The 18,284-nt window shown below is 40.5% G+C and overlaps 1 protein-coding gene across 5 annotated transcripts in view; it reads left to right on the top strand.

The window, feature by feature from the left end:
- The window catches only part of LOC129854074 (anoctamin-1-like), a 49,748-nt gene that overhangs the window by 10,949 nt on the left and 20,515 nt on the right, over positions 1–18,284 (top strand). For all 5 annotated transcript variants that reach the window (XR_008759228.1, XR_008759229.1, XM_055920699.1 and 2 more), the window contains exons 4-12: positions 8,776–8,874; positions 9,354–9,505; positions 11,886–11,940; positions 12,284–12,335; positions 12,523–12,578; positions 12,665–12,706; positions 15,909–15,973; positions 16,161–16,295; positions 17,900–18,060. Coding sequence is in view for 3 of the 5 variants with exons in the window: in XM_055920699.1 (XP_055776674.1) it covers positions 8,776–8,874; positions 9,354–9,505; positions 11,886–11,940; positions 12,284–12,335; positions 12,523–12,578; positions 12,665–12,706; positions 15,909–15,973; positions 16,161–16,295; positions 17,900–18,060 (817 nt within the window). In the remaining 2 variants the exon portion in view is untranslated. The remainder of the gene's footprint in view (positions 1–8,775; positions 8,875–9,353; positions 9,506–11,885; positions 11,941–12,283; positions 12,336–12,522; positions 12,579–12,664; positions 12,707–15,908; positions 15,974–16,160; positions 16,296–17,899; positions 18,061–18,284) is intronic.

Here is an 18,284-nt window from a genome sequence, read left to right on the forward strand (position 1 = left end):
AAGAAAAATGCATACAGTTTATGAGATTCAAAGCTATATCTTCATAGACAGTGAAAATCACATATTTAATGCATAGTGCAGTGCATGCAACAATGGAGTTTAATAAAATAAGCTTTAGTTTATCCATCACACTCCAATGGATCAGCATGGTGGAAATAACTTTTTCCATCCCAGAAACTATAATTTGCATATCTTGTTGGACAAATCCAGATAGGAACTCCTAGTTAAAGTAAAATGTATTCCATTGGTGCCTAATGAACATGACCCAAAGTAAAAAAAACTCAATTTAACACACATCAACATTGGCAGAATGTACATTTATATTAACATCCAGTATAATTATCCCATAATTCTACTATTAACGTTTTTATCACGATTATAATACAGATCAGTATCTCAATGCATTCTTAATCTAAATTACAATAATTTTATGTGTTGTGTAGACCTCTACAATCAACCTGATACCCCAAAAGTCAAAAATAATTTTGGGCACAGTTGACCAACCCCCCCTTCAGGCACTGATTCTTTTGGCGTCCTATTCATCTTCTTCAGATAGCTTTACAGTTCAAAGTGGATGGCCATGATAATGTCTCACCTGAGCCGCCATCACCTTTACCACCCATTATGTCTTGTCCATTCGTCAACCAGTATACCAGCAGCATAAGATAAGTTTAGAACAGATTTCTCCCCATGCTCACTCCACGTGGACTCAACTCACACTCCTGAGAAAAACATGAGAGAAGAGCAGTTGATAGCTTAGATTGGATGCTGTACACCGGTTGCTGGCTCGGACTACTTTCTCTCGGTAGAAGTGGTGCGGACAGGGCCATATTGAACGACTTTGTCACATATTGAACGCCTTTGTCACTCTTCTTCAGTCAGTTAGAGGGGGGTTTGAGGTACACACACTGTTCGGTCCAATTATCTCTTCCATGCATTAAGATACTGGCCGATGTCACCTTTCATGATAACCTCGAAAGGATAGATCAGAACAACAGTTTAGTTCAGTTCATTAACTATATGCTAAATTATTACTTTTATCAATTATTCTTAATACAATGTCTAAACATATGTCAAAGAGAATAACACATTCTGTTGAGACTATTCTTTCAAATTGGCTTATACTCCCCATCCCACTGTCAACTTCATCACAGAGCCACAGGATTAGGAAGTGTGACCTATAACCCATCAGGAATAGAACAGAACAAACAACAAAACAATAAACTCCTTCACATGTAACTCCATACACTCCTACACATCACTCAAGGTGTGTAAACTTCCATCCAAAACCTCAAAGGACTGTACCCTCCCCCATTTTTGACACATAACTCTCCATGTGAGTAATGTGTATAAAAAAAACAACACTACTACTGGTCAAAAAATAAAACAACATTTCAAATAGCAAAATCAAATTAAAATCACTACTCTTAAGAACTCCATAAAGAAAAATGATTGTACCCGTATGGTCATAGGAAAATAGACTTAAGGCAGCCTACCCTTAGTCAAAGGCAATGCCCTTGTCACGTTCCTGACCTGTTTTCCATTGTTTTTGTATGTGTTTAGTTGGTCAGGGCGTGAGTTGGGGTGGGCATTCTATGTTATGTGTTTCTATGTTTGGTTAAATGTGTTGCCTGATATGGTTCTCAATTAGAGGCAGGTGTTTGACGTTTCCTCTGATTGAGAACCATATTAAGGTAGGCTGTTCTCACTGTTTGTTTGTGGGTGATTGTCTTCCGTGTCTGTGTATGTCGCATCACACGGGACTGTTTCGTTGTCGTTCTTGTATGTAGTCTGTTCCTGTTCGTGCGTTCTTCGTGTTATTATGTAAGTTCCATGTTCAGGTCTGTCTACGTTGTTTTGTAGTTATTCAAGTGTATTTCGTGTCGGTGTTCGCCTTGTTTAATAAATTCATTTATGTCTTCATACAACGCTGCGTTTTGGTCCGACCCTTACTCCTTCTCCTCGTCTGAGGAGGAGGAGGAATTAGACAGCCGTTACAGCCCTCTCTTTCTTCACATTCATCCAAATCACAAATATGGCTAAGAACTATAAACTTCATCATAATTAACAATATTACAAATGACCTTGAAATCAGTATTACAAATTACCTTAAATTCATTATCCAAATGGCTTTCCAATGAGGGTGATCAAACCACAATGGAAAGTCATGACAGAGGTCAGAGGTCACATAAACCCTTCAAAGAAGTGCTTCTTACTATTTTAGACAAATTAATGAAAAACAGTCAAACATTTCATACATGTTGTATCTCAGGTTTCCAGTACATTCCTTTATCAAAATAATTCACATGTTTAATTAAAACTCTGGAAATAAAAACTTCTGAAAATTCCATGTGTGTGCGTGCCCCTTTAAGATACCTTGGCACTAAGACAACGGGAAAACTTACTAAACCCAAAGGAAATAGAACACACAAATCAAACATAGTATTTTAAACACCAACAAATAGTCAGTGATATTTAATCCCAGGCATTTAATAAAATGTTGTTTGAGACGTGTTCTCCTATGTCTCCTTTAACATATGTACTTTTGGTGACGTCCATCAGTCCCAGAAGGAGGAATCCTACTCAAAACACATCAGATAATACAGTGTTTCATTAAGTGAACTTGACACCTAAAATAAACAATATACAATAAATAACCCCTTTCCAGTAATCTATACATTTCAACCTGTTACATAAATGTAGTAAAAACAAACATGTTGTTTAACAAATCTGAAACCTTTCAAAAGTTGCTGCTGTCTCATCAGTGGAATAGTCAAAACGAATTTTTTCCCACTCTTAGCCACAATGTTGGCATGCCCCAAAGGTCAATACTGTTCAGCTTGTACATTAATGATCTACCTTCTGTCTGTACTGGGTCAGAAGTTCCAATGTATGCAGATGATACAGTGATATATGCATGCAAATAACAAACAAGTTAAACAAGAACCCCCCTACTGTAATGGTCCAGGTGACAAAGTTGCTCAGGGACTCATATTTGCATCTAAATGTAAAAAAAACAAAACAGTCTGCATGTTCCTCACAAAGAGGACAACTGATGCCACTGAGCCAGATGTTTATGTGTCAGGGGAAAAGCTCCAGGTGGTATCCGATTTTAAGTACCTTGGCATCATACTTGATTCCAACCTCTCTTTTAAAAATCAAATGAAGAAGGTAACTCAAATAACCAAATTCAACTGAGCTAATTTCCAAAACGTATGAAATTGTTTGACTACAGAGGTAACAAAACTGTACTTCAAATCTATGATACTCCCCAGCCTAACATACTACTTGACTAGTTGGGCCCAAGCTTGCTTTACAACATTAAAACCTATTCAGTCTGTCTGCAGACAGGCTCTCAAAGTGCTTGATAGGAAGCCCAATAGCTATCATCACTGTTACATTCTCAGAAAGCATGAGCTCCTGAGTTGGAAAAATATTGTGCAGTACACTGTCTTGTGCATGTCTTGTATTCAAGATTATAAATGGCCAGGCTCCCCCTCCACTCAGTATTGTTGTTAAACAGAAAACCCAAACCTTATGGCAGCAGATCCACAAGGTCCGCCATGAGAGGTGATTGTATAGTTCCCTTAAGGAAAAGCACCTTTAGTCAATCTGCTTACTCTGTGAGAGCTTCCCATGTCTGGAATACCCTGCCATTTGATACACACAACTGTGATTAATGTGCACTGTCCCTGTAAAAATCTAACTCAAACTGCAATCCGCTTTAATGAGCTGACATTGTTCCACGTAATAGAAACAGATTATAATGTTAGAACACATTAACTTCCTGCTCAAATTCACTGGTGTTACCTAAACTATAAAACCAAGCAACAATAATCAGAAACTGTCACAAAACGTTTCCGATTCAACTATTCAGACCTGAATCCCTTACAGCCCAATATAGCCCAGCGAGCACAACCAACTCTACTGTTCTTACCAGTAGGAAAAATATATAATCCATACTCAAACAACGTTCTGCCTTACCTCTATCGTAAGATTAAAAACAAAAAATTTATAAAATACATCAGTCAATCCATAAGAATAAAAAACACATTTTGGTGGGCCCAACTCTATCGCAATTACCTATCCGCTATTATCAGAATTCATTAGATTTAGGTAACTGTCTCTTCTTTGATTCAGTTATTTAAATACGACTCCATTCTCAATATGTTATTTCAGCAGACCATTTAGGCAACATCGCTATTTATGTTGAATGAGTTAGTCTTTCAATTTGAACTAAGCAAGCTGTTAAAACGTTCAGTTTATATCTTAAACAAACACTAGCGACCGTATCGTTCCAGGCAAAACATACCAATAGTTGAATTACAATCAGAAACCCAGATTTTAGTCAATACCATATACTACCCAATGCTATTGAAATGACGATGCTATTGAAACCCCGCAAATAACCCAATTTATGATTGTCTGTAGTCGTAAAATCAGGCACACACTAACGACACAATTCCCAGAATATAGCCTTAATTAAAGGTCCAAGATTTTCTCCAGCGATGATTCTCACATGCCAAATGAATAGATTAGCAGTCTGAGTTAAATCGACATTCATTGACTGGGAAACAGATCTTGCGCTTTTTATTTTTATTATTTTTTTTTTCTTTACCCCCTTTTTCTCCCTAATTTCGTGGTATCCAATTGTTAGTAGTTACTGTCTTGTCTCATCGCTACAACTCCCGCACGGACTCGGGAGAGACGAAGGTCGAGAGCCATGCGTCCTCCGAAAAACAACTCAACGAAGCCGTACAGCTTCTTTAACACAGCGCGCATCCAACCTGGAAGCCAGCCGCACCAATGTGTCGGAGGAAACACCGTACACCTAAGGACCTGGTCAGCGTGCACTGCGCCCGGCCCGCCACAGGAGTCGCTAGTGGGCGAAGAGACAAGGATATCCCTACCGGCCAAACCCTCCCTAACCCGGACGACGCTAGGCCAATTGTGCGCCGCCCCATGGGCCTCCCGGTCACGGGCTGTGACAGAGCCTGGGCTCGAACCCAGAGTCTCTGGTGGCACAGCTAGCACGCCACCCGGGAGGCCCCAGATCTTGCGCTTTTTAATAAAACTAGATTGTTTTCTCATGCAACGTATTTCAATTACTTTACTACATCACATTAATCACGCAGTGATAATTAGTTTGATGGATACCCTAGGCATTGTACGACGTTATAAATTACATCGAGATTCCATCTTAAATCACTCTAACTTTATGGAAAAAGGTTTATTCAATATATCCAGCAACTCCTCTCATACTGGGAAGAAAGAAATAAAACACATTTTCAGGCCTTAAGGGCAGTTTTATTTCAAATGTAGTACCCAGATGGAGAAAATCCAATAAGCGTTTATTACTTACATCATTAGGGTAAGTTAATCAAAAGTGGACACACTCTTTCACGCCCTGACCGTAGTGAGCCTTTTTATTTCTCTATTTGGTTAGGTCAGGGTGTGATTTGGGTGGGCATTCTAGTTTTTCTATTTCTTTGTTGGCTGGGTATGGTTCCTAATCAGAGGCAGCTGTCTATCGTTGTCTCTGATTGGGGATCATACTTAGGCAGTCTTTTTTCCACCTTTAGTTTGTGGGATCTCGATTTTGTTAGTTGCTGTGTAGCCTGCAGAACTTTACGTTCGTTTTGTATTTGGTTGTTTTTCGGTGTTCATTTTAATAAAAGTAAGATGTTCGCCTACCACGCTGCACCTTGGTCTCCTCATTCAAACGACAAGCGTAACACACTCCAATCAGTTTTTAGACAATTGCCCAGACTTTGTAGACAGTTTAATAATGCTTAAACCTCATCTTTATCAAATTATCCATTAAAGATACCCACTCAAAACCTACGTACGTCTACAAATGGGTGGTTTAAATTGTATCTAATTATATTCCCAGTATTACTTTATCTAAAATATCATCCCGCTCTCTCAATACCACCATATTCTATGATGGGCAGTGAAGGAACAGAACCCCACGATAACGTTATATCAAAGCTTATTATCCAAATTTCAATAATCTGATTAAGCATATTTCTATATGTTACTAGCCAAACGTCAGATTAAGACTAATTTCCATATTCACACAACTCTCATATCACATTCACACAATGCTTTTCTCAAACATACCTAATCAATTAGTTGTTTTTCAACAATATTTTAACCTGCAGGAATATTTTCTATCTCATGATTAGTTCCTAGGATAATGCAACTCATACATTTACATATTTCAATACTTCTAAAATGGGGTACATGTTTAAAACAATTACAAGTTTAAAACAAGTACAGGTTCACCTTACTATCTTATACTATATCACAAATGGTCTGAACTAGTTCACACAGATTCTGTATGGTTTAACATTAAATGGCCAAAACTAGTTCACACAGATTCTATATATTTAACGCTAAATTACCAAACCCAGGGAATACCTGGCTAGCACATTTAAAATAATTGGAATTCACCACTTCTGAGGGTCAGTTAGACAGTCAACAGACACTTTTCAGAATGAGGTTCTTCTTCCAATAGGGTTTCACCAGGTACCGTGCTTCACACAGAACCCACAGTCACCCTGGCCCCTCACCCCTACAGACCGCACTAATCCCCACTGTGATCAATTCAGTGTCAGGACGGCTCTAGGTCGCCCGCAACCGACCAATAATAGGTGTCTTTGAGTTGACTAACTCTCAGATCATCTTCCACTGACTCGGCCCTGTTTACGCCTGCAAGGTGCCCCCCTCACACAGGAATACACACTCAGGGCCTACGTAACAGAAGCTTTTCTTAAAAACTCAACTTCGCGTGCTGTTCGCTCACTTCTTTTTAAAATGTTTAACTTTTTTATTTTATTATTATGTTCGAGATGTGGTATCAGATCAAAGGTGGGTCCATCTGCTTCGTTCCCGAAGCGTGGTCTCCCTGAGATCCCACATTTGAGGGATCCCTCGTGCACGATTTACCCATGTCGTTAGGAGCGGTCACCAAGTGAAGATTCACATCCCATCCTCGTCGCCAAATGTGGTGGTTCATTTCTGTACTATCAAATGAGGAGAGTCAAACTTATTACACAAGTCAGAGTTATACTTAAACTGAATCTTTATTAGTGAGAGCTTTGCAATAGCGATGGCTGGTTGACGAATCAACGTCTTTGATGATTCATTGAGAGCCCCGAGACAAAAGTACAAAGGTCTTTTATAGCCAAGATACACCCCTTTCAACCTACATGACGAACAACAGATATATAGAATGGGTCACAAGGTTAAGATTTGTATGAAAGATACCTAAAATACATAGCAGACAGTATCTGCTGTGTCAACAGTTTTCATTGTATTGAACAGTGTCTGGCCCTCCGACTCCAAACTGGAGCCATCTCTCCCTGGTACGGTATAGAACAGAAACATTAACTCATGCTCTGGAATGCTCTTTAGGTTTTATCACCCAAAAGAAATCGTAAATCTCCTCTCAGTGTTATCTCCCAGAGGCCCATCCTCAGTAGAACACACACACACAATAGTTAACAATACTCTATTCTGTTGAATAAAACAACCATTTGATGCAATAAAAGTATTATAACATAATCTTGCAATTTTGCCACCATAATGTGCAATAGATTTTATCTAAAATGGCAGTAATTATTTTCAGCCTTACAAGCAAAAAGAAGCCTATTGTCATAGGTAATTACATACTGTACACCCTAGAGAGTGGCTATTGACCCATTAATCATTACTCATTCAGCATAAATCATTGCATTGATCAAGACACAAGGTACATTGTGTGTCCCATTCAGATTGAATTACCTGTACAGCGTAAAACATATTTGGTTTTTAAAATCAATGGGTAACTGCCCCGTATGAAAGAGTAATGGTAAGGCCTAGTTCCTAACCACTCCATTTTGCAGACCTCTACTGAAACCACTCAAGAAAAGATTTGACATGTGTTTACTGTTCTATCTTTTATCGTTGATATGTGTTTCGTAATGTCTGCTACGCGACATTTCGCCGAAAAATGGTAGGAGGCATGTGGTTCTGTGGGAGTTGGTTTCCCATTGCATGCATGAAGAGGTCTCTTACCATTTAGTGCGTGTTGCTCACAAGGGAGAAGTTTTGTTTTGAGTGATATTAAGGCAAATTCAAAATGATTTCATACTTGTTGACAACATCCTTATGCTTTGTTGAGTAAGTCTGAACATAGTTTATTCAACCCTCCTTGTGTTCTTTTATTAACTGACTTTGTCCATGAATGAGGGTTGTTTGTGGATAATCGAACCAGAGCCCCAAAATAGAATTGGCAGGATCTTTTCTGCTTGATATTGCTGTGGAAAGTGTAGTCTGCCACGGTGTTCTCAACAGACAGGGCCAGGACCCTGAAGTGGGCTGGGAGGTATGAGGAAGTAGGTCAGGAGCATATGAGAGGGACTTACATAACCGTTGTTGTTTTTTTATAGAGGAGATTGTGGAGAGAGAACTTTTGTCCGGTATATATTCGACTATCAGACATTGTTTTCTATTCAAGTGGATACAGCCTTTGGCTGACACTAACCAACAACAATCCTTGCTACTGTAGCATTTTTATTTCTTTTCAGTTGCAATGCTGAAGTAGCATTTCTGTGCTTTACCTTGGAAAAACTTACTGTAGTCCTTAGAGACGTGACGGTAGCTTTATTCTAGGTATGCATATATCACGCAGGTAAAACAGGGGAAACTTATTTCAACACACATAAAATATCCATGAAAACCTTTTGCCTGATTTTTATTTTATTCAACATCACATTCTCTGTTTTCCAGAACAAAATCCCAGGAATTGGCTTCCTGAAGATCCATGCTCCCTGGGATGTGCTCTGTCGGGAGGCAGAATTCATGAAGCTCAAGATGCCCACCAAAAAGGTACCTTTAGATGGATCACTGGTCCGTTTCTATGGGAGGGCAACACCCGCTCAGCCCAGTCGAAGCTCTTCTCTCTCTTAGCACCCCAAAGGTGGAACAAGCTTCCCCTTAAAGTCAGGACAGCGAAGTCCCTGCAAAACTTCCGAAAACATCTACAACTCTTTTTGAAGAGTATCTTAAATAACTCTCACAGTGTCACGATGCCACCCTCCCCACCCCAAAAAAAGTAAAAAAGGGACTTTTTCTACTAGCACTGACGTTGCTGATAAACACATTGTTGAAGGAACATGTCCTTGATACGATTGTGATGGGTTGTTGTCTCACCTAGCTATCATAAGATGAATGCACTAAATGTAAGTCGCTCTGGATAAGAGCGTCTGCTAATTGACAAAAAAAGTAAAAAAAGAATAATGTAACTGATAACCTTTCATGCACTCATTTCTAAACATGTCTTCTTCCTGTTTTCCCTTTCCCTTCAGGTGTACGAAGTCAAACAGGGAGGTAATGTGGTGGAGAGGATCAATCTGTTCATCCACAAAGTGACTGCGCCACTTCATCCTAAAGTGGAGCCAAATAGACCCCAAAATGTGAAGCATCTTTCCCACCCGTTCTCCCGGGAAAAGCAGCACCTGTGAGTATAGTAGTAGCACTGAGACCTGTGGCATGGGTTCAGGGGTTTAGGCTCATCATTGAACATTAAGCACGTTCTGACAAGTGATCAATGATGCAGAGCTCAAAGGTTAATGGGTCTACTTCCAGTACTCTGCATGTGAGAAATTCAAAGTGGCCTGAAATGTTTGTAATGCAATAGGAAAGAAATGTATTTGCAATTCAAGACATGGGTACAATGCAAGAGTATAGCTATTGAAATTATTACAGTACTGGTTGTGGCTTATTAACACTATAACCGCTAAAGCAGTCATTTTGACTGCTCATGAGTTTAAAACAATTATTACTCTGCCATTTTTAAAGTTTTGCCGCCTCAGTCCTTGACTTTTCCTAAATAACTACATATAACACACTGCCGTTGTTAGAATCTCAATAGGACAAACAGAACTGGAGTTACAACCAGTTTTATGAGGACATGCCATTTAAAAAATATATATAATTGGGGGGAGTACACAGTGAGAGCGTGCGTAATTTACAATGGCAAGACGACCAAGATGAACGGATGCACATGTTGTGTTAGCGATGCTACAAGTTCCGATTGAAAACAACTCAGATGGCGGGAAGAAATGAATCATGACATCTCTGATTATTCTTCTGATTCTAAGCCTCAGCCTGAATAACCTACACCTTCTAGAGTTAAGAGCAAAAAAAGCCAGAATGGTGGGCACTGTGTAGGTCCCCCCGCCAGTGAGACAGGAGAGCGGAAAGAATGGCACCATTTAGATAGAACAAGCCGATGACATTTGCTACATGGCGATTATCAACTCAAAATGTCATTACGGGGTAAGGAGACACTGCCTGGGATCTGTCTGTTAAGCTGAAAGCGTTCATTTTAATCCTGTATGTCCATGGAGCATATGGTGGAAAGAGTGTGTATATGGAGAGCTTCTGGTCAGACTTGTATGGGATACTTTTATTTGGATAAAACATGTCACGGGATGGCTTCAGATTTTGATAACGAAGTAACAAACACATTTGCCATGGTATCCAACGTATAAATAATGGACTATTTTTCACTGCTGTCATATCGACACTTCTTATAATGCCATTATTGCTTATGTGCTGATTTTCACTATTTATTAAGCACACTTGGGCTTATAATGATGTTTAGGCTACTGATGTTTTCGTCATTAGACTGCGCGCCTTGGTGGTTGGGTTATTATTATATTTTTTTGGGGGGGGGGGCTCATTTATTTAAAAAAATAAGTTGTTAGCGTGTTCAATGGACATACTGTATGCTTTCTGTTTCATAGCTGTAACAAAGGCACTCCACGAATAAAATTGAGGGAACACTTACATTTTTGTGTTTTTATTTAATAATTTTCTTTACATACTGTATAGCCTACAGTAACAGAATCGAATGAAAATGCAATAGTTATTTGAAATAAAATAAAGAGTATTCTGTTACGTTAGACCTTCATAAACACAATCAAATTATAACTTTTGCGATCGCATGTATGACATATATTAATTACACTGTTAGTGTTGCAGTAAAAATGACTGTTCATTAGCATGAAGGGGAGTCCCACAAGGCCCAGTGGTTTTAATGTTAAAATATTTTAATTAGTGAGCTGGATGCTTAATGTGTAGGAGATGTGATTATGTATGAATGATACTGGTTGCTACCTGTAATTATTCATCTCAGTAGGTGCATTTCCCCATAATGTGATCTGGCTGAGCTGAAGTAAATGGAATTTAAATTGTTCTTCTACCCGCAGTCTTCACCAGTCTTGAGCTCTTTGTCATATTTGACATGGCTAATGGCCCCACTGTGCCTTGACAGTAATAATGGAGGTGCAATCAACCGGCACAAAATCACCAGGCACAAAACCAACGGATACAAAATCAACAGAAACAAAATCTGAACCAAGCTGTTGTTTGGAAGAGATCCACACTGCGATTCAATTTTATTTTTAATCCGAGACTTATCCTCTGATGTTCCGCGAATAGTTAATCTGCGTTTGGATGTTAGAATATTATGTATTGTTAAAAAGCACAATATTTGAATGTGTTTTGAGTGAGGCTAGTAAACAAGCTAGGTTTTATTCAAGAGAGTGGGCATAGAGGTTACAGGCTATTTTGAGCTCCTGTCTCTCAATGAACACGGTGTAGGCCAGGCTTCTGACTAAGACTAGCTACCAAGACATGTTGCAACCAGTATTATCCCTGTAGCCACCCTGTATTGTATGTTTGGTCTAAATAATGACAATGTGTGTGACATCTTGGCCACAAAAAAAAAAACCATTGCTCTCCGCGTACCTACAAAACTAACATTCTTTCTCCTGGTTGAGTACATGGCTCTTGAAATAAACCGCTGACAGAAGGCTCCTCTGTATTAACAGGTTTGATCTCTCAGACAGAGATTCTTTCTTCGACAGCAAAACCAGGGCCTCAATAGTAAGTACTATAGATCTGCTTGAATGATGGGCAAGTCAATTACAAGCCCTTCGCACCACAAGTAAATGTATGATTTGCTAATGTAATTTACTTTTCATTGGATTCTTTCTCAGTCAGCGTATGTTGCTCGCAGTGGAGATTGCTGTGAAGTTTAAAAACAACTTGTCCATCAATGCATTTAGAGTTGTTTATAAATGGCCAGGAGCTGAGGTCCATTTCTTAACACATTCATGGCACAAGACAGGATTTCTGCCCTATTTGGATGTGATTCTTACCTGAGATCATCTTAATACATTTCAGAAGTATTTTTGTATTTATTTTCATGTTTTTTTTACCCATTTAGGTATATGAAGTGTTGAAACGTACAAGATGCACGAAAGCCAAATACACCATGGGTAAGCCAAGCCATGTCCCCTATCTCTTAGGGATATTACAATGAATTTGGATCCTTTAGGGGTGTAAATGACATCTGTCTTATCTTTCCAGACAGCACTACATGTAGTATGCTGTAGTAGAATAATATTGCTATTGTGTGCCTTCTGTTTGATAGTAAATTTGATCTCTTGAAAATGACGTTTACAGGAATCACCAGTCTCCTTGGCAACGGTGTTTACACTGCTGCGTACCCTCTTCACGATGTGAGTATATTACCACACATATCAATACCCATGCGAAGCCAGGCACTCTGTGACCAGATATAATTCTGTCATTACTTGTCTTGCAGGGGGATGTTGACGGCAAGGGGGCGGAGGCCAATGACAGAAAGGTGAGACGAGCAAATCATCGGCCATGTCAATAAGCAATCAATGAAACTACAAACACATCCATCATTTGTGTCACTGTTAGTGATTATCATAAACCAGGAAAGGACAGGAAAGTCTTGTCGATAGCGTCAGAGCATATTGAAAAGGTTAAAGCACACAATTCAAACGCTTTCTAAACACAAGCCGTCAGCAACGTTGGAGAGGAAAAGCCCCCTTTGGCTTAGAAAGTAATTATACTGTATGTATTGAAAGTGTCACCACGGCAACAGGCTTAATCCCTTTTCACCATCCTCAAGCATTGTACGACAACCAGTCTGGTCGAATCTAAGCGATTAAAGCCCAGAGCAAAGTAAATCTAAAGCCTCAGAGAAATACTCAATTTCCAAGCTGCGATATGGCAGGGGTATGTTTTTTCCCACTCATCTGGTGTAGTCCGTGTGCAGAGCAAATTGAGTGCTCTGTCACAGAAATGACTTATGTCCTTGAGATGACGGCATGATTACATTTCAGAGGCTATGTCGTGATGAGTTGTTCCATGGTTTGTTGTTTTTCCAGTCCTGTGTTCTGTTACGCTAGGCTGGTCTATGATGAGTCACAAGCATCACTAATTTGTCTTGCAAAGTGGGAGCTCTGTTTGGGAACAGACAGGACCATTTGGCTGGAGGATAGTAACCTACTGAAGCTCTGTTCGGTGCTGTGCCATTGAGACTACTGTTCAGTGTTCAGTAAAAAAAAATATTTGTGAGGCTCTGATGGCATGACCCCTGGGTGCCCATTTCCCTGCCTGACAGTGATGGCACTTCATTAGTGAAACCTCATGTATGACAGGCAGAGGAGTGCAACATAAAACCAACAGTGAAATTCACTTATATTATTTAATGCAGATGCACGCTAGGGACTACTGAGGGGCAATATAAGTGTAATCTAACATTTGATGCTCAAGGATAACCTTGACCTGTCAGACGACACAGACCACAGCACCCTGTCCCTACATGCTGATCCTGGGCCCAGTTGCATAAAACATCTTAAGTGTTTCCCTTAAGTACGAAAGTCCAGAGAGGACATATGAATAAAAATAATTCCCTCGTTATCGAGGTTCACAACTTATTTATCCCATGATCACGACATAACAGAAGTTGTTTTGTCGAGATCACGAGAAACTCTATAAATAGGAGTAGACGTAATGATGATAGATTGTCAGTATGGCTGGGCGGCAGAGCTCACAGTGGATCGGAGCATGCGTTTTTATTGATTGCTACACTAAGGGATGCTACATTTCATGTAAACATCATGCTTTCATTTGTGTTATCAGTTTATAAGTTAGATTGTTAGCAAGCTAAATGTTCCTTAACTTGACCTAAGAGCTTCTGAGCTCGTGGGGTATTTAAGCCCTGAATGATGCCTGACAGGTAGCACTGTTTCCCAGGCCGAGTGCCACCCCAAAGACCACAGCCAATCGCATGCAAGCAACAACGCAGATAGCTTGGCTAGTCTTGTTAGCTAGCTAGTATCTTGGGCTCTGTAGTAGTCACATTATTATTATATATATTTTTTTTTTTACCCCCTTTTTCTCCCCAATTTCGATTTTGTCTCATCACTGTAACTCCCCAACGGGCTCGTGAGGCGAAGGTCGAGTCATGCGTCCTCCCGCCAAACTGCTCTTCTTAACACCCGCTCACTTAACCCGGAAGCCAGCTGTACCAATGTGTCGGACGAAACACCGTTCAACTGGCGACCGAGTTCAGGCTCCCGGCCCGCCACAAGGAGTCGCTAGAGCGTGATGAGCCAAGTAAAGCCCCCCCGGTCAAACCCTCCCCTAACCCGGACGACGCCTGGCCAATTGTGTGCCTCCCTATGGGACGTCCGATCACGGCCGGTTGTGACACAGCCCGGGAACGAACCCGGGTCCCCTAGGGAGGCCCAGTAACATTATTTCTGACACCTTTATCGGAATCCCACAGTTCTTACCTTTCTACGAAATGAGGGTAGTATTCAAGATTATGCATAATTTAGAAAATGCCACCAGAGGGGGTCAGTTTAACAGGTTAAGGGGGGTTCGTGGTAGTTTGAAGGCATGTACTGCAGAAATAGTATTTGGTTACCATGGAGACGGCCTGATTCACTGACTGAACATCTCATCAAAGAGATCGCATTTATTTTGTGAGCTAGCAAAATAGAACTTCTACAATCAAGACCGGATAGCCAAATTGCTTCAGAAGATAATGAACCACGTTTCTTGTTGTAACTTCTTTCTCAAATTGTTTCTATTAGTTTCTACTAGCTGAATAGCTATGGATTGTGCATCTTCCATTGTTTAGCTAGGTAGCTTAGCAGGTTGATGTTTTCCTATTGTAACCAGTGCAGATAAAAGCAACATTCACCTCCACAAATGCTGTTTACATTGATATCCACACTGAAGGAAGCAGTTAAGGGACTTCATAGGCACCTTTAACTTTTTTACTTAATTTAAGGGGGAATTCACCTTAAAATGTGTTCTGCACCCGATTCAAGTTAAGGAAACTTTAAGGGAAAAGATCAGGGAAAAATAAACTTAAGGAGTTTTATGCAACCGGCCCCTGGGCCTTAATGGCACTGATTTCTTTAGCAAAACTCATGCTGTAAATATAGCATTGTGATGTCACGTGTGCTCCCTCTCCGGCCTCTAGGTCACCAGGCTTCTTGTTATGGCGCACACCTGTCACCATCGTTACGCGCACCTGCGTGTCGTCAGTCTCACCTGGACTCCATCACTTCCCTGAATACCTTCCCTATACATGTCACTCCCTTTGGTTCCTTCCCCGGGTGTCATTGTTTCTGTTTCATGTCTGTGTGCTGTTAGTGTTTCTTGTTTTTGTATTATGTTCCGTTTGTTTTATTAAAACACTCATTCTCTGAACTTGCTTCCCGACTCTCAGCGCACATCGTTACAATTGAGATCACAGCATAGCTGTGACTAGTAACGGCTATGCATTATTTCATAAGGGCTTTGTAATGGGACTGACCCTTTCCTACCAGCCTTGTTTAAATTAATAATTTGCATGATGAATTTCAATCATTTATGAGCCCAACCCGACTTTTCCTCTGTTCTATAATGAGACTCAGAAGTAAGATAAGAAGCTATATTAAATGTAGTCTTCCATCATGGTTTTGCCTCTAAGTATTGTTAAATTTAAGACGTTGTTTTACCCGTTATTGTCTCGTCAGATCTTGTATGAAGAATGGGCAAGCTACAGTGTCTTCTACAAGTACCAACCAATTGGGTTAATCAGGTGAGAAAATCCTGCTCTAAACTCTAAGACATGATAAGGCAGAGACTATATGCTATAGTGTATTGTAGCAATCAAAAAGACAAAGCATTATATCATTGGCTTGGCTTGAGTTAATGTTAGTTAATCACCATATCTGAACTGATTCCTGATGTATGTACTCAGTACTGCTTTCCTTCCTCTCCTGCAGGAAGTACTTTGGGGAGAAGATTGGCCTGTACTTTGCCTGGCTGGGGGTTTACACCCAGATGCTGATCCCTGCTGCCATAGTGGGGGTCATCGTGTTCCTGTACGGCTGTGCGACTGTGGACAATGACATTCCCAGGTACAATGACATCTTACAACTACACCCACAACTACAGTTAAATCCACAACTACACTTACATGGTTAGATTTCTAACGGCATGGAAGCACAAGTGATGGTTTATCAATAACCCAAGAGCTGCTGAACACAGTGCTGTAACAGTTGCCTTGCACAGACATGCTGTGATTTGTTATTTGCTTTTCATTTTGAGTCTGTGCGTTCCTGGTGTCTTTTTCCCTGTATGTATCTATAAGCGACCCTACCTGTGTAGCGCCTTCTAACGGTCTGTTGGCCTGAGTTGAGAGTGGATTTTTCCACAACAGTCTACTTAGAGCAGAACGATCGGGCGGCAGACCCACTTTATGATCACGTATCCCATCAGGACTTTCCCTGGAGACCTATCCTCCTGTAGGTTTCTGCTCCAACCCCAGTTGTAACAAACCTGATTCAGCTTACTCAACCAGCTAACTATTAGAATCGGGTGCGCTAGATTAGGGCTGGAGTAAACCTGCAGTAAGGTAGCTCTCTAGGGGCCTTGTTTGTCAACCATGCATACATTTCTCACTAGATTCTGGCGTTCCAGGATTTGCGTGCTCAACAAACTGTTGCATGCAACATATACACGTTTTCATTGATAATTCAGACCCAGACTGTATTTCTGCGCTCATTAACGAGCGTTACAACCCCGCCTAGAAAACGCCCTCTATTCACCTTTTATGGTAACAAAAAAACACCGTAATTTGCTGTATGATTTGGAGATGTTGAAACTGGACCATGACAGTTTATAAAAGAGAGAGCAATGGCAAAGTTGATCACATTTCTGTAAAGGTGTGGGCAGAATGTTTTTGCAGTAGTTTTTTTTTCAAACAAAAAAATTCATGCTGCCTATACCTGGTGCCAAACACTGGCCGCACATTCTACAAGATTGATTGTCTATTGACCAGTTTAAAAGTAAATGCTGCCTACAGCCAACACTTCTAATCAAAATACGAATTGCCGTTCAATGTTTTGTTCATCAGTACACGATTGTGTTTCTGTCTCCTACCTTGGTATAGGCTCTGCGATTAAACAGGCCATTTTGTTGCGCTCCTATTGCACAGCAATACTGTAGCCTACCCATACTGCCATAGGCTACCGGTCTATTTACTTTCGAGCATGGTTGGCTATTAAATGAGCGATGGAATGGTAGCCTAATATTTGTTGTGTATCAGTAAATGCTGCTATGCCATCTTCTTACATGTAAATGCATCCGTTTTATCATTAGACCTACGTTTTTATTAGCCTACTAGAATTACTGTTCATCAACCACCTCCATTTCCCAAAAATGACAGTATTTGCTTGCAGTACAGTTGATCAACCACTAGAAGTTGTGCGTACGCATGGTCTGAGATGTGCGTGGAGATACGCACACTTTCCCGTCAAGTTCAACATTTGATAAATACCAACCTTTTGCTGGAACTGGCGCATGCAAGGTTTAGTCTTTTTTTACATTCTATTACATTCTTTCATTCCTCGTTGCTTTTGGACTCTATAGCCTCTCAAACTGGTCATTTAGTTTATGCTGACCATTCTGGTTAGATCTCGTTTACTCAGGCTTTCCACTAACGTTCTTCTCCCACACGCAGCATGGAGATTTGTGATCCGAGAAACAACATCACCATGTGCCCACTGTGTGACCGCGCTTGCAGCTACTGGAAGCTGAAGACCGCATGCGGCACGGCCAGGGCCAGCCATCTTTTTGACAACCCGGCCACTGTCTTCTTCTCCATCTTCATGGCCCTCTGGGGTGAGCCGTACCTCCCATGTTCTCTCCCTCATCTTCTGCCAATAAAACAATGCCATCTGCTACAGACCACAGGACCAGGCAGAGTCCTGCAGAGCAACCTGGTCTCAGAGCCACCTTACTTTCGTTTATGACTTAAATAACCATCTGTCTTATGTGACCATACCAAATATAACATGTCATACTTATTTGAGTGTCCCGGATTTACATTCACTATGTTACGTCTA

The sequence above is a fragment of the Salvelinus fontinalis genome, chromosome 4 (genome assembly GCF_029448725.1).
Source record: "Salvelinus fontinalis isolate EN_2023a chromosome 4, ASM2944872v1, whole genome shotgun sequence".
Taxonomy (NCBI): Eukaryota; Metazoa; Chordata; class Actinopteri; order Salmoniformes; family Salmonidae; genus Salvelinus; species Salvelinus fontinalis.